This window comes from Lutra lutra, chromosome 16 (genome assembly GCF_902655055.1).
Source record: "Lutra lutra chromosome 16, mLutLut1.2, whole genome shotgun sequence".
NCBI lineage: Eukaryota > Metazoa > Chordata > Mammalia > Carnivora > Mustelidae > Lutra > Lutra lutra.
Genome location: NC_062293.1, coordinates 14,636,529 through 14,653,638, shown reverse-complemented (window position 1 = coordinate 14,653,638; position 17,110 = coordinate 14,636,529). Strand labels below are relative to the sequence as shown.

The window sequence follows — 17,110 nt, the reverse complement described above, 5'->3', positions numbered from 1 at the left end:
AGAGCTCACATTGTCTCAAACCAGATTCTGGATTATCACGGAGAATGGCTAACAACCGGCTAACAACACCCTCGGAAAAAGTAAACAGGAACACTCACTGAGTCCCCAGGTACGGTGAGTCATACGGCCAAGGTCACAGCTCAGGTATGTTATTGTTCTCATGTTATATGCTTTAAACCAAGTTATTTTTCACTTAGGATATAATGATACAAAACTTCTAAATCAAGACATGTGAGGGACCGGAAACGTCTTATGTGGAAAACGATACCTTTATTTTGCTGAGTTTCATTTGGATTTTCTTAGACACCAGATCAGACCAATATTTCTCTCCTAAGAAGTCCCAAAACATTCTTCCCAGCAAGGCATTCACCCAGGCTTCCCGTTCTTCCTCCTCAGAGGGCGGGGCCTCTGGCAACTGGCAGAAGAAAGGAACCAAAATTAGCTGGAAAGCAACTGGAGAACAAGACAGGTGCTTATTTTTACAAAGTCACTGAAGGTCCCTCCCCACAGAGAGGGGCGCCCACGGCAGTTGTATTCCTTCCCTACAAATTACCAGTCTCATGTTATGTCAGTGATAGCAAAAGGGAGAAACAAAAGCCATCACCCCAGATAAAAACTCCTCTTTGTTTTCTTTTCTTGCCAATCGTCCTGTGATGGAGCTAGTATTTCACACGATTAGCTCAACCAGATTGCCCTGCCTCCCAAATGAGCGTGGTACCCACTTCTGATTCATGGCACCTCTGATCAAAAGTCTGCCTCTCTTTCTTCCAGCTGACAGTCCCTGGACATGCAAGTGTCAGGCTGGTCCTCCCGGGGCAGCCCCAAAGTCTCCTGTGGCCAGGACTCTTACGGTCGGTCGGCTGTGAACTCACAGCCCTCCGGGGCGAGGGGCAGGGGCTACTTAAAAATACAGGTGCCTGGGCCCTACACCCAGAGACACTCATTTAAGTGAGTATCAAAATTCCCAGAAGCGCTCTCACAGATGTAATGAACAGGTGAGGCTGAGAACTGCAGCCTCGGATTAGAGAGAACCTGTTCACAGGAATTCTGTGAAAATTCCTGTAGCTGTTCTCCCCAGTCCCAGCCCGGTGACATCCGCCGGGGCCTCCCCTCCACCGGGGACAATCTGTCTTAAACATCTAGCACGGCCAGTGTGAGCAAACCTACGTTAGTCTCTGATTTCCCAGGTTACTCATCAGATGAGGGATTCTTGGCCTGGAGAGGGCCCCGAGGGGTGAAGCAGGAGACAGAAGTGGGCAGTGATGGCCGCTGAGGGTGGGGCAAGCCAGCTGGCAGCTCGGGGAATGCTTGCTGACCGCCACCGTGGGTCACTGCTGCCGCTGACCCCGTGCCAGGCCCTGTGAGAAGACCGCTTCCCAGGCTGCTGGTTTCTATCTTATGATACCCCCAGAAAGACAGAACCATGACTTCTATTTTAGGGATGAGGAAATGGGACTTGGAACCATGCAGTGTCCTGCCTGAGGCCCCTGGTTCATCAGCACAGCCTGACTCAGAGCCTCCTTCTCCCTGATCTCCACCTGCTCTGTCCTGAGGGAGGAAGGAGGTGGCAGTGGGATAGGCACCTGGTGTGACAGACTTTTCCTTATGCTGAGGTCTCTAATTAGACTTAGTCCTCACAGAAACAATTAGCCTTGGAAAGCAAGGACCCAAAAAAAAAAAAAAAAAAAAAACACCAAAAAACCCAACAAACCTAGAAAAGCAGAAATCAACGAATTGTTTACCCTTTCTCTTCCTTCTGTGGTTCGTACAAATGCATCTACCCTGCCCTCATGGGCTGCCTGCAGCTGTAACACATATCAGACACCCTTGTCATCTCCACACTTTGTAAGCGTGTGCTCATGCCTGCGCGATCTCTGGTGGGCAGCCGTGTGCCCAGGCCAGGGGAACTGTACCCGGGTGGCCTGGTGCTCATGGACTTGACCCTCGGAGATTTGATGACTTCCGAGTACCCCAAAGGTCTATGGCACATTCCCGTGTGTGATTTTTCTGAAGCCTGGAGTTTGGGGGTCGGAAGCGGTCGCTGAGCTTGCGCCTGGGCTCCTGGACTGCCCAGCACCCACCTGTCCACTAGTCTTCTCAGAGCATGCGCCGTCTCTCCCTTTGGGGGTCTGGGAGTTTGCCTGGGGTTTTTAATCTAACGTTATCCCGTGTAAGGGGAGATATTTTATGTTCTAGGAGTCCTTCAAATTCAGGTATTTTCACAGGTCTCCCTTAAGAATGTTGGGGAGTCTCTTTAAAAAAAAATTAAACTCCGGTTTATTTATTTATTTTTTTTTCTTAAAGATTTTATTTATTTGATAGAGATCACAAGTAGTCAGAGAGGCAGGCAGAGAGAGAGAGAGAGAGAGAAGGAGGAAGCAGGCTCCCCGCTGAGCAGAAAGCCCGATGCGGGGCTCGATCCCAGGACCCTGAGATCATGACCTGAAGGCAGAGGCTTTAACCCACTGAGCCACCCAGGCGCCCCTAAACTCCGGTTTAAAAAACAATACATGTTGGTCATTCCATTTCAGAAGACATGGCTCTCCCTCACTCATTTCAATGGCTATACAGCACCTCTGTGCTCCCTAGTGCTGTACTATCTTTTGATATTAACCAAGACTTTTAAGATTTTATTTTTAAGCAATCTCTACACCCAACGTGCAGCTCAAAGTCACAACCCTGAGATCAAGAGTCACAGGCTTCCCCCCGATGCAGCCCGCCAGGCGCCCCTCACCCAAACGCTTCTACCACCAGGTCCCGGATGCAAGAGCAGATGTCTGGGATCATTGGGCACTTGGTCATGCCACAGGCAGTACGTGTTTCTCAGACTCACTTTTCTCTCTGCCTGAACATCTGCGCCCCACCCTCTGAGGGGATGTGGTCTAGCGTTTCTGAGGTTATAGTCTTTGAGTCACATCTGATGGTCTACACAATCTTCTGAGTAAACACCCATCCAAGGACAATGCTCTCCTCCCCCAGGTAGTTCGGTAGTGCCAAGCTGTGGCCATACAAAGCAGCACGTGTCTTGCTTTGATCTGGAGGTAACCCAAGAAAATCGGTCACTTTCCCCTCTCAAGAGTCTACCCTCTATTAACCTTTCTTTACAAACCCGGATATTCACAGCAAGCAGGCTGAGCACAAAATAGCAAGAAACAAAGGCTATTTCACAATTTATGTCCAAGCCAAAGACATATGATGTGGAAACACATTTCTGAAATAACTGACAAGCAGGTTGTTTTTTCTTTTCAACAGTTCCTTCTACAGGCTTCTCTCCACAGACTCGTTGGGAACAAAGAAAAACCCAAGAGCAGCAGAACACTGACAATGCATCAAAGCAGCTTTATGAACAAAATCTGGATTCACTGGGCTACTAGAAAGAACTCACTTCCAATGAGTGTCATAAAAATTTGAGAGCTTAAAGAATAAATATGCCTATGTTTCCTAACACTGCCATTTGCCTGCAGGAAGGAATGTGAGAAGAATATTCATTTCACCATTTCAACTATATAGATCCGTTTAGATAGGGTACCTTTCTCAAAATGACTTCCAAAAAAAGGTGTAGAGAGTCTGACAGCCTGAAGCTGAAGGAGACTATTATATGACTGTCTGAGTAGCTCTTGAGATATAGTTTAGGAAAAGCTAACCTCCAGAGGAAAGTACAAATTTACTTAATTTTTTGGTGTAATCTTTCCTGCAACAAATGTGGTACCAGGGTTCCACAAAGGACTGCTGGGTCCAGGAGAAGGCACAACGGAAGACCCTTCCCCCAGGTCTGTTACCTGTTTCCCCAATTATAAAAACAGTACATATTTATTGCAAGAAATACCCATAATCCCACTATCCAAATATAATACACAAAACATTTTCCTCTATTTACTATTAGTCTTTTTTCAATGTATACATACAGAACTTGAAAAAAAATAAAATTGGATCACATTAACATAGTTTTGTATCTTTTTTTTACAGCTTTATGGAAATATAGTTCATATAACACACAATTCACCCATTTAAAGAGTACAATCTATGGTTTTTATCATATTCACAGAGTTGTGAAGCCATCATCATCAACTTTAGAACATTTGAATTACCCCCCCCAAAGAAACCTTGTATCCCTTAGCAATTACCTGCCATTCTTCCCCAACTCCATCCCTGCCACCACTGTCCCCACCACCCCCACCACCAGGTGCCTACCAGCCCCAGGCAAACTAATTTATCTCTGAAAATGCACCTATTCTAGACATTTCATATAAATGGAATCATACAGGGTGCCTGGGTGACTCAGTGGGCCTCTGCCTTCAGCTCAGGTCATGATCTCAGGGTCCTGGGATCGAGCCCCGAATCAGGCTTTCTGCTCAGCATGGAGCCTGCTTCTCCCTCTCTCTGCCTGCCTCTCTGCTTACTTGTGATCTCTCTCTCTGTCAAATAAATAAATAAAATCTTTTTTTAAAAATGGAATCATACAATATGTATTCTTTTGGGACTGACTTCTCTCATAAGCATAATGTTCTCAAGATTTAGCCATGCTGTAGCAGGTGTTGGCACACTATTCCTTTTCATCGCAGAATAACATTCTATTGTGTGGATATACCACACTTTATCCACTCATGACGGACGTTTCAGTAGCTTCCACTTTTGACTACTGTGAATAATGCCGCCATGAACATTTGTGTACATATTTTTGGGCAGAAGTAGGTTTCCACTTCTCTTGGCCGGACACCTACAGGGGGAGCTGCTAGATCGTATAGCTGTGTTTACTTTGAGGAACAACCAAAGTGTTCTCCGCGGCAGCAGCATCATTCTGCCTTCCCACCGCCAACACACAAAGCTTTCTCCACATCCTAATACTTGCTATTACCTCTTTTATTCTAGCCATCCTAGTAGTTGTTAAGTGGTATCTCATTACAGTTTTGATTGCATTTCCTGGATGAGTAACGACTGAGTATCTTTTCTAGGCTTATGGACCGACCATCTGTAGGTCTTCTTTGGAGAAATGTCTGTTCAAATCGTTTGTCCATTTCTTTTTTTTTTTTTTTTTAAGATTTTATTTATTTATTTGACACAGAGGGAGAGAGAGAGAGAGAGCGCGCGTGCATAAGCAGGGGGAGTGGCGCTCAGAGGGAGGAGGAGAAGCAGGCTCCCCACTAAGCAGGGAGTCCAATGAGGGGCTTGAACCTAGGGCCCTGGGATCGTGACTAGAGCTGAAGGCAGACACTTAACGGACTGAGCCACACAGGTGCTCCCCTTTGCCCATTTCTTAATTGGGTCATTTACTTTTTTATTATTCAGTTTTAAGAATCCTTTGTTTATTCTAAGTACTAGTATATAAGATAAATGATTTGCAGAAATTTTCTCCCATTTTGCGGGTTGTCTTTTCACTATCTTAATGGTATTGTTTGTAGTACAAAAGTTTTTCATTTTGATGAAATCTATTTTATCTTTTTTTTTTTTAAGATTTTATTCATTTATTTGACAGAGAGAGATCACAAGTAGGCAGAGAGGCAGGCAGAGAGAGAGAGAGGGAGAAGCAGGCTCCCCGCTGAGCAGAGAGCCTGACGTGGGGCTCGATCCCAGGACCCTGGGACCACAACCTGAGCCGAAGGCAGAGGCTTTAACCCACTGAGCCACCCAGGCGCCCCTATTTTATCTTTTTAAAATTTTTTTGGTTGCATGTACTTTTGGGTGTGTTAACTAAGAAAGCTTTACCTAAGCTCAAACCACAGAGATTGACACCTACGTTTTCTTCTAAGAGTTTTATAGTTTTAGCTCCTACACTGAGGTCTATGATCCTTTTGAGTTAATGTTTGTGTGTGGTATGAGGCAGGGGCCCAACTTCATTCTTTTGCCATGTGGATACCAGTTGTTCCAGCACCACTTGGTGAAGACTATTCTCTCCCTCCCCCTCCCTGCTCCTTGAATTGCCTTGGCACTCTATTCTGGATCCTTTCTAAAATGTTAGCTTAAATTGGCTCTATGGCTTCATATTTTTTTTTTAAAGATTTTATTTATTTATTTGACAGAGAGAGAGATCACAAGCAGGCAGAGAGGCAGGCAGAGAGAGAGGAGGAAGCAGGCTCCCTGCTGAGCAGAGAGCCCGATGCGGGGCTCGATCCCAGGACCCTGAGATCATGACCTGAGCCGAAGGCAGCGGCTTAACCCACTGAGCCACCCAGGCGCCCCGACTTCATATTTTTTACTCACTGTACAAGGAGCACTTTCCAAGTCTACTTTTAAATGTTTGAAAAGGTGACTTTGCTTAGGAAAGGGGAAGCCTTGGAAAACCACTCCGCCAATTAAGATTTCCTCGTTTCGGGGCACCTGGGTGGCTCAGTGGGTTAGGCCTCTGCCTTCGGCTCAGGTCTTGATCCCAGGATCCTGGGATCGAGTCCCGCATCGGGCTCTCTGCTTGGCAGTGAGCCTGCTTCCTCCTCTCTCTCCGCCTGCCTCTCTGCCTACTGTGATCCCTCTCTCTCTCTGTCAAATAAATAAGTAAAATCTTTAAAAAAAAAAAAAAGATTTCCTCATTTCTATTTGATTCCTATTTGCTTTCTTAGGGTTCTCATGTTCTGATAACAGCAAACAGGGAGTAATATCTCATGATCTAGTTTATGGCTAACAAGATAATTAGTACAACTAGAAATAATGAAGACAGAACTCTCCAAACCTGGGAAGCCTACATTATCTCTAAACATTTAGGATCTTCGCTGGATAAAGAGCATGGGAAGTGTGTGGCACAATCTGAGTATCAGGGTCTTACACTTGCCTGGGGCACAGACACAGCCCAACCCCACCGATGGTCCTCTCTCCTAGCCAGACCACTTCGGAACTAGCAACCTCCCTGGCCTCATACCCCTGAGCAAAGCTGCAGGCAGCCTGTGCGGTCTCCCTTCCTGAGGTGACCACACTAGGGGTAATACTATGCCACCTTTAGACATTTTTTTTTTTATTAAAGATTTTATTTATTTGACAGAGAGAAATCACAAGTAAGCAGAGAGGCAGGCAGAGAGAGGGGAGGAAGCAGGCTCCCTGCTGAGCAGAGAGCCCGATGCGGGGCTCGATCCCAGGACCTGGGATCATGACCTGAGCCGAAGGCAGCGGCTTAACCCACTGAGCCACCCAGGTGCCCCACCTTTAGACATTTTTAAAAAGAGAGTCTCCTCTTTTAAAAAAAAAATTATTTTATTTAAATTCAATTAGTTAACATATAGTGTTTGAAACTTATAGTGTTTTAAACTTTCGAACATATATGTTTGAAACTTATAGTTTCAAGAGAGAGTCTCCTTATTTTCTTATTTTCTAAATTACTATTAAAATCTCCTCTTCTAACCAAGAAGACTACCTTGACAAGACAATAAAGCTCTGGTCTCTTCCGCCAGCCTCACGGTCTCTCAACTATTCTGAAGGGTGAGAAAATGGTGCCAATACCATAGGGGTTTGGTGATTTGGAGGCTTGCACAGCCCTTGGCAGTAGGACAAAGCAGTCACAAGGGCAAGTCAGGGCTCAGTGACTGGTCACTGAGCACTAAACATCTGGAGAATCAGGCCCTTCCTCCAAAATATTGATTTTATAATTCCAATTTTGAGCTCCAAAAGTGCTTTCAATATGCAGAATCCCCTGAATATGTTTTTAATTATTATAAGTAAGAATAATCACCAAAATTATTTCAGCATTGTTTAACACAAACCTCATCTGCATTTACTAATTACATCCTGGGTGTTTTTAACATCAGTTTGGCTCCTGTGCACCAGTGGCCCCATTCTCATCCAAACCTAGTTTAGCACTGGGTGACATGCGAGAAAGGAGGCTCAGTGGGCAGAAGTTGCCATTAGACTTGGAGCCCACAGGGTAAGTGATGCTTTGACCATGGCCTACAAGAGGCAGCAGCAGGGGGAGAGAGGGGAGAGGAGAAGCTGAGACAAAGGCTAGAGCTGTGTCCCAAGCTCCCTCTGGGTGAGCTCTGGCTGGTGGCCGACACTGACGGTGGGACAGTGTCACTTGAAGAGATGTCAGAGGTTCATCTGTGTCTCTGAGCCCTTTGAGTTTCTCTTGGACTTATGATATCAGAGGTGATATGGACTCTAAGAAATAACCTGGCCCAGTCTTTGGCAGGAAGGATGAACACTACTGACCACATCCAAAGGGTCCACATTTGGTGACCCTGTGGGGAAACAGGCACTCTTATTACTGGTGGGAATGAACACTGGTGCAACCCTTACAGAAGGGAATGTGATAATACCTAACAAATACCTAATCTTGAAGATACACTGCCAATGGCACAAAAATACAAGTTCACAAATTATTCACTGCAGCATTATTTGTAATTGCAAAATACTGGAAACCTAGATGCCCATATGAAAGGAGAAGGACTATACTATGAAACATCTGTACAATGGAGCAAGTTTGGCAGCTGTTTAAAAACAAGAGGAGGGAGAGGCCTCTATGAACTGATGTGTAGTGATTTCCAGAATGAACTAGGAAGCGAAAAAAGTAATGTTCAAAAGAGGATCCATAATATGCTATCATTTGACTGAGGCAGAAGGGAAAATAAAGGCAGAAAGGATAAACCAGAGACTAAGGAGACTGGCTTACTTCAGAGGCGTGAGTGGGAATGGCATGGAAGAATAGAAGAAATAGGGCGGGAGTGACAGCCCTTTTCTGAGAACGTCTTTGTCCGGTTTTGATCTCTGCAACCACATTAATGTTTCACATGCACAAAAACATAACAAGTTAAAAATGGAGGGAGAATGTCCTCGTGTGTTCAAACAGCAAAGTTAATAAGAAATAAAATTAGTTAAAAACTGCCTTAAAGCGTGAAGAGTAATCAAAGTAGCAGAGGAAACCGTAGCAGATATTCCATTCCAAAAACAGTGCCACGATATTTCCCACCCCAAATACTCTTCCAAGAATTTGCTACTTTTTCAGCAAGGAGAACCTCTGCCCCTCCCCGAACCTGGGAAGGTATGCTGACTGCTCCAATAGAGCCTGACGGAAGTGACGTCACTTTACTTCTGAGACTAGGTCATAAAAGGTGCTACGGTGTCCGCCTGGCTCTTTCTCGAGGGAGACTTTGCTGAAGGAAGCCCAGGCCACATGGAGAAGTGAGCTCCCAGCCAGCAACCAGCATCTATCTGTGTGCCGGCCACAGGAGTGAGGCATCGTGGGAGCAGCTCCTCCAGCACCCCCAACCCCACCCCGCGGAGCCACCTCAGCTGACACTGTATGGAGCAGACAGAAGCCTTTACTGCCAAGCCTGGTCAAGTTACAAACGGGTAAGCAAAATGAGTAGCTGGTAGGGTTTTAGGCCACCACTTCTGGGGCTGTTATGCAGTAATAGTTAACTACAATAAATGCCCGTACCTTAGTCAAGACCGTCTCAAGAAGCAGACCACCCCTGAGAGCCAGGACACGGCCCACACATGCTTCAGGCCACGTGGATGAAGGAGCCCAGCACCAGACCTCAGGCACCTTCTTCCGAAGCCCCCTTTCGAAGCACACAGTTCTGGCTTTCTGGTTTCCTAGCCCACACAGACTAGAATGGTTACATTTAGGGTAGGGGTGGGGGAGGGGGAGAAGCAACTAGAAGGACATATATCAACAGCAGCCAGCTGACAATCGAGAGAAACTGCAGAATCTGCAGCCTGGGGTGGCTCAGATGGGGCTGAAAGGCCTCTGACCTCAAGCAGGCCTGCATGACTGACAAGCCTGAATTTCTGTTTGTTTTGTTAAGTCCTTAAATTATCAAGATTAAATCCTCTCTGTCTACTCTGCCTAAGGGGGTCAGGAAATGCAATGTGGTTTTTAAAGATTTTCATCAGACTTAGAAAAGGAAAAACATGTTTTGGTGCTTAAAGAGGTAAATGCCAAGGACTCAGAAAGGACGTTTGCAATAGAGAAGCCCCCGGGGTGACAGGAGGGGTGACAGGAATGCTGGGTCGAGGGGCTGGGTTATGGGCCACTGGGGCCTCCCAGCGCCTCCTGGGGCTTCCAGAAACTCCAGCTTTGACATGACAAGCACATGCAACACACACTGAGGACATGATATTCTAAAACATGGTTTTGTTTTCATATTTTTAACTTAAGGAACTCTTTTAAAGAGCAAGCATTTCATGAAATACACTGGTCTACAAGGCTCCTCCTGACTTCCCTCAATGTGATGAGAGTCCAGACAGGTGACAACCCAGGGAGAAAAGGGGTTAGGGGTAGGGGGGTTCATGGGTGGTAAACAGGACATTCCCAGAATAGTTTGGTATTACCCAACTCCAGCCTAGAGGAAGGCCTACTTCCCACCCTAGTTGGTAACTTAGGTCAGAAGGTAGAGGCAGTGGGGGAAGGGCCAGCAGAGCCAGAGGGTCTCTTTGGGCCTGACCAAGTCTGCTGGATGAGGGCTCGGGACCTCCCCCCGACTGGAGAGGATCAACAGAATGAATCAAAGCCCGCAACAGGTTAACAGCACAAGGAAGGCACCCAGTGCTTCCCATTAAGAGCAGAGGTACAGCCACTGGAAGAGGCCAGACACTCCAGTAGGGAACTGGCTTTGTATGCATGGGCTGGCCGGGTGCTAAGAGGACGAGTGCGGTAGTGGCAGGCGGCCTGACGGCCAGCACAGCTTCCGAATGCCCACCAAAATGTCAGTGGTGGCAGCTGGGGGCCTGCGAGTGTCATCTGGTTTTACACATGCCACCACTTGGCAACTGTGAAATTAAGCTACTTAACCCGTGTGAACCTGCTTCTCCACTGACAGAGTGGAGAGAAGAACATCTCGTCTGCAAGGCTGCTGAAGGGAGCAGAGGCATTCTGTTACAGGGCCTCACGGAGGCTGGCACATGGCAGCTTAGTTATCCACGGCCAGCTGGTTACGCTGTGGGAAGAAGGCTAGTGGCAAATCTTCAAAAGCCCTGGACATTGCTAATGAGTCTGAGAATTTGAGAATACAAAGGTAACTCGGGAATCAGGCCTCTATTATTAATGATTCTGAGAACTTTCCCACTGACTGCCCACTTGCTCGGGTCAAAGGTTAGGAGTGATCTCTGGCCCCTCTGGCTCTCTCACGCCCCACACATAATTCACCAGCAGATCCAGCCGCTCCCCTCCAACACAGATCCCAATGCCGTTCTCACCAGCTGCTGCTGACCCTCATCACAGCCCCATCGCCCACGGCCGGAAGCGCCCCCCACCCCCTCTCTTCCTCCTGCCCACTCTCCATAGACAGTCACTTTTAGACTTAAATAGATCAACATGACTCCCTGCTCAAAACCCTCCCAGTGCTTCCCCTCTTCCTCAGAACTGACCCATAAGGCCCCGCTCTCTGTCCCCTGCTCACCGTCACCACACCGGCCTCATCATGGTTCCTTGTATACTCCAACCACATCCCTGCCTTGGGGCCTTGGCACTTGCTGGTCCCCTCACCTGGAAGGCTCCTCTCACACCCCCACACCCCCCATGGCTCACTTCCTCACTTTGGTCAGATCTCTGTGCAAACGTCACCTCCTCAAGGAGGCCCTCCTTGACCATCACTCTAAAACAGCAGTCTGGCCACCTTTCACCCTCTCTTACTTGGCTTTAATCCTTGCCACCACCAGCTGTTTTGTTTCTTTCTGTCTCCCTGTTGAGAGCACAAGCTCCCTGAGGGCAAGGTCCCTTGTCTGTTTTGTTCATTACTGTGTCCCCAGTGCCTAGGGCAGGGCCTGGTACACAGGAAGCGCTCAAAGTGCTTCTGTAGGCAGAAACGAGTTTGAGTAGAAAAGCAGAAAAGCCGCAGCCCAGGCAGCCAGCTTTACCTTCTTCCCAGTCGTGGGGCTGCTCTCCACACTCTGCACTGGGCTCCTTTGGGGGCTTCGGTTTTCTTGGGGGACACACCTGGCCATGTACACATTGTAGTCCAGAAGCATCTTCTGCCGCACGCCGCCCACCAGCTCCTTCTGCTTCGGCTGGGACATGATCTCCTCCACGCTGCCTTTGCTGCTGCTGCGGCTGTGGGTCAGGTGCCCCGAGGGGCTGCTGTGCCTGCTGTGCGAGGGCAGGACCCCTACAGCGGAAAGGGGCCAGCTGTTAGGATGCAAAGTCAATGGAACATCGAACAAACTTCACCAGGCTAAGTCAATAACCAACGAAAATGCTAACAAACGACTGTTTAAGAAAATAAGGTTATAGGGGCTCCTGGGTGGTTCAGTGGGTTAAAGCCTCTGCCTTCGGCTAGCGTCATGGTCCCAGGGTCCTGGGATCGAGCCCCGCATTGGGCTCTCTGCTCGATGGGGAGCCTGCTTCCTCCTCTCTCTCTGCCTGCCTCTCTGCCTACTTGTGATCTCTGTCAAATAAATAAATAAAAATCTTTTTTAAAAAAATTTTTTAAAAAAAGGAAAAAGAAAATAAGGTTATTTTATAAAGGTACTTCCTATCCTGAAAAATACCTTCCCTTCTAATAATAGCTCATTTTTTAGAATAGTTTTTAGTCTTCTCTAAGACAATTCAGAGGAACTGAAAGCCATGAAGTTCGTGTGGTAATTAAGTACCTTTTTTTTTTTTTTTTCCTGGAGATCACTTAGGGTCAAATACGGAGCTGCCACACCCCCAGACAAATGGAAGCAGGCAGAAAGCGAACTGTTCACCCACAGATCACAGCAATTCCAGACCTGTCATCTTTCATTCAAAAAAGGTTTTTATCAAGCACTTTCTCTGGGCCAATTCCACATGAAAAGAAGAATGAGACATAATCCCTGCCCTTGAATTTGGGCACCTAGGCAAATAAATCACAGCTCTGTAAAATAACCATTATAACTGAAGCATGACTGAAGGGCTTTCAGGGCCGAAAGGAGGAGGTGCTCTCTCTGCCCAAGAGAGCCCCAGGACTGACTTCCACAGGTTGTGTCCTCCGGGCTGCCTCTCAGAGAAACAGCTGGCATTTTCCTGGTGCAGGTGGGGGAAGAACATTCTAGGTAGAGGGAGGAACATATGCAAAAAGCGATGACAGGGGAATGCTGGATGTCTGGTTCAGTGAAGGCCCAAGTGGGCTACATGGGGCAGAAGGGACAGGAAATGAGCAGAGGCTCATTCATCAGTACAAATTTTGGGAGTCAGGAGACCAGAGGACTCTGCATTTCTGTGGTGATCTGGGGCTTGGAGAACCTTGTTCAGGGCCAGGAGCTTGAGAACACTAGCCTGATATGCTGTCCTGACTCACCCGCCTGCTTATCCTCACCAGGGTTCTCCTGATGTTTCTCTCAGAGGAGTCACAGTATGTGCAAATAAATATAATCCTAAGGAAACAATGATGGCAAAAAACCCCACACATCTGCAAGCTGTTCCCTCACAGGTTAAATGATCCAGTATAAAGGGTTACAACGATCAGCCTAAAAGGTGAATGGGTCCTGAGAACACTCCTCAGGTGGCACAGGGTCATCGGTTCGGGGTGGGCTTCCTTCCTTCCTACCTGGAAATCTCTGTCCGTTCTCCTATGGACCCTTTAAAATCACCGGAGCATCTAGCACACATGTCATTACCTGGTTTACTTGCAGAGACACCAGGGGCCTTCTTGATTTCCGACTTCAGTTTAGACGCCAGAACAAACCGCCTGAACCACTCCTCCTTCTCTCGGCCAGTTCTCCCAAAGAGATAGAGTATCTGGTCTCGCTGGCCAGATCGGGTTCCCTCCTGAGGATGGGGTGGCTTCTTGGGGTCCTCGCTTCCCAGCTCTCGCTCAGCTGGAGGCTTTTCTTCAGAAGGTTCTTTATCAGTCTGGGCCTTAGACATAAAGTCATCTTGTCGACCAAGCTCAATACCAATGGGGTACTTTTTATTCCAGATTCGTTTTCGAGCCAGACTTTTGGGTACAAGATAAATCTATGGGAAAGGGAAATGATGGTTGACATACAAAATTAAGAACTGGCCACACTGTGCATTAATACTATGCAGAACACAAATGCAAACTTTATAGCCTTTTTGACTAAGACAATGAGTGTAAACTACCACCTGTCTACAACGTGAGTATAGAAACTGGGATAGAGTTTTAGAAGTGACTTGTTATTCTTTGAACTCATTCCAGAAGTAGATGTTTAACAATTCTGCAGGAGTTACAAGCATCTATAATTTTCAGGTAACAGTGGCACAAAAATTATTTAGGAGGTGATCATCAACTAAGTTTCATGACCTGGACCAACCATACATTTGAAAAAAAAAAAAAAAAAAAGTTTATCAAACTAGATCTAGATGAAGCTCAAGTTTATCATTCTCAAGTTTATCATTCTCAAGTTAAGAGTGAATTTATACAAAAACTATTTTAAATACTTCTGTCATTTGAGGTAAATTTAAAGGTCATTCACATGAGTTATAACAAGAGAAAACCTACAGCTTTTTGGAATAACAGACAATTTACATTTTTCAACAACAGTAGTATATAACACTTACCAAATGTAGTTATTTTGCATCTCCATAATTTTCACATATACAGAGTCCTCACTCATTATTACCCTAGCACCACCACACTTGGCTTTTTGTTGGACTGAAAAAGTGAAAAGTTAACTCAGTCAGATGACTGTGTTATGCCTTCAGTCCTCAAAGTGTGGTCCATGGACCACCAGCAGCAAGGGTATCACTTGGGAGCTCATAAAAATGCACTCTCAGGCCCCCACTCAGAGTTGCTGAAATAGAATCTACATTGAAAAAGATGCTTGGGTGATTTGCATGAAATTACACACACACACATACTACACACACATGCCCTTTTGAGGAGGAAAAATGCAGTAAAACAAGATTCCAAATGCTGTTTTCATTTCGGTTTCTCAAATCGGCCAGGCTCACCTTGCTGTCTGAAAGGTCGTAGATTTTCTGGCTGATGTAGGTAACCTCTGGCTTTGTTTCATTGTAGCTTGCCCTCCTGGATATATTTTTATTGGGCTTTGAAAGTCTTAAGGTCCCACCCTCAAGTCGAACAAAGACTGAATGTGTCAAAGTTGCATGGTAAGTTTCTGGATCATAGTTGTAAATCTCATTCATCCATCCCTGATGGAGAAAAACTTCCATTAGTAAAATTAGAGTAAACAGAAATCCTATTTGATACAAAAATGAAGATCACTGAGGTCGATGGGACACTGAAACCAAACCTGACTGTGAGGCAAACATCGATTCATTGGTGACTGGGAGTTGCTCAGACAGGTGCAAAGTTTGAAGGATAATCAGTGTAGAGCTGTAAACTGCTAGGTTTCTGATAACTAAAAATGTGGATATGGGGGACTAATGATAATGCCCATTTCTCTAAATAAAAGGTTCTTTTCTTTCTTTTTTTAAAAGGTAACAAGCGAATCAGGAAACTCAAAAGTTTTATTCATGTAAATAGAGCAAGTCTTTCAGCCTAACCTCCTTTCGGGGTGAACACTACTACCCAGTCCAGTCTTCTTAAATTAGCCAAACTCATCCTCTTCTCACTCACCTGCAAACCATCTTTGGAATTTCACAGATCATATTAACTAATGCTAACATTCCAGGACTGAGACCTTCCACTCTATTTCTAGCTCACTGAAATCACACAGTAAGGCAGATGATCAGAAATTAGGCATTAACAATTACAGATATGATCAGGGGCGCCTGGGTGGCTCAGTCGTTAAGCATCTGCCTTCGACTCAGGTCAGGATCCCAGGGTCCTGGGATCGAGCCCCACATCGGGCCCCCTGCTCGGTGGGAAGCCTGCTTCTCCCTCTCCCACTCCCCCTGCTTGTGCTCCCTCTCTCTCTGTCAAATAAATAAAGTCTTAAAAAAATTACAGATATGATCAATAGTATGTCACAATCCAAAGAGATATAGTAACCTAAATAAGTAAAATTGTGCCCCACGTCTCCCCCTAACCCCAGTCAACAAAAATGAACGTATACACTGATCTTCACATACAGCACACGTATGAAAGTGTAAGGACTGACACACTATAAAATTATGGTAAAGCTCCTCTCAGAGGGATGATGAGTATTCATCATTTAATACTCTACCTGTCCCACTGTCTTTTTTCAGATGATACAGTGGCCCAGATCTTTTTAAAAGAAGCTCTCTAGGGAATTTTAATTGATTCTCTTCCATATTCTTCATTTTCTTCTCCTTTTTTTTTTTTAAGATTTTATTTATTTATTTGACAGAGAGAGATCACAAGCAGGCAGAGAGGCAGGCAGAGAGAGAGGAGGAAGCAGGCTCCCTGCTGAGCAGAGAGCCCGATGCGGGGCTCAATCCCAGGACCCTGAGATCATGACCTGAGTCGAAGGCAGCGGCTTAACCCACTGAGCCACCCAGGCGCCCTGACCTCTTCTCCTTTTTTAAAAGATTTATTTGAGAGAGAGAGAGAGAGAGCATGTGCACATGGTAGCAGGGGGCAGAAGGAAAGGGAGAGAGAGACTCTCAAGCAGACTCCCCACTGAATGAGGTCAATCTCACGGCCCTGAGATCATGGCCTGAGCAGAAATCAAGAGTCTGACGCTCAATCAACTGAGGAGCCACCCAGGTGCCCCTCTACTCCCCTCATTTTAGAAATGTTTTTGAACCGAGCAGAGAGGTACCAAAAATCACAATGCAATTGGGAATGCCCTTCTTTTCAAAGAATGGCCATTTCCACAGTGAGTACTTGGGTCTCACACTTAAGTTTTGACCTGTGAAATTTTGAGACAATTACATAGTTTTATTTTTTATTTTTTCCATTTTGCATGAGTTAGGAGTAGCTCTCCCTCCTCCCAATGCGTCGCTGCATCTATTAAAGTGTTGAATGACCAAGAGCATGGCGACAGGGAGAGGGTGTAATCTAGATGTTTCAATGATCTGAGCAATGAAATGAAAAGAGGGACAAGCAAGACAGTGGGGCCTGCAGTGGACTGTACAGTTGGAGCATCAGTTTGGGAAGGTTTATTTTGCTAAGTATAGAACTAAGGACATTCTTTGGTTCATAGTTTTTTGTCTTTTTCCTTAGTCTGCTATTATGGTAAAGTATATTCATTGATTTTTGAATGTTGAACCAGTCTTGCATTCTTGGGAAAATTAGGTATTGGTCATGATGTGCTGAAGCCGGGTTCCACCAGCTCATGAGAGCTAATTCTACATGCTTCTTCCGATTCCGTTGTCAGGGACCTCACATTGGTAGCTTACAGC

General features: G+C 46.0%; 1 protein-coding gene across 4 annotated transcripts in view; it reads right to left on the bottom strand.

The window, feature by feature from the left end:
- The window catches only part of TEX2 (testis expressed 2), a 105,212-nt gene that overhangs the window by 25,736 nt on the left and 62,366 nt on the right, over window positions 1–17,110 (bottom strand). For all 4 annotated transcript variants that reach the window (XM_047706754.1, XM_047706753.1, XM_047706752.1 and 1 more), the window contains 4 exons: window positions 14,792–14,992; window positions 13,495–13,834; window positions 11,776–12,023; window positions 269–415 (listed from right to left, as the gene is read on the bottom strand). In XM_047706754.1, the coding sequence (XP_047562710.1) occupies window positions 269–415; window positions 11,776–12,023; window positions 13,495–13,834; window positions 14,792–14,992 (936 nt within the window). The remainder of the gene's footprint in view (window positions 1–268; window positions 416–11,775; window positions 12,024–13,494; window positions 13,835–14,791; window positions 14,993–17,110) is intronic.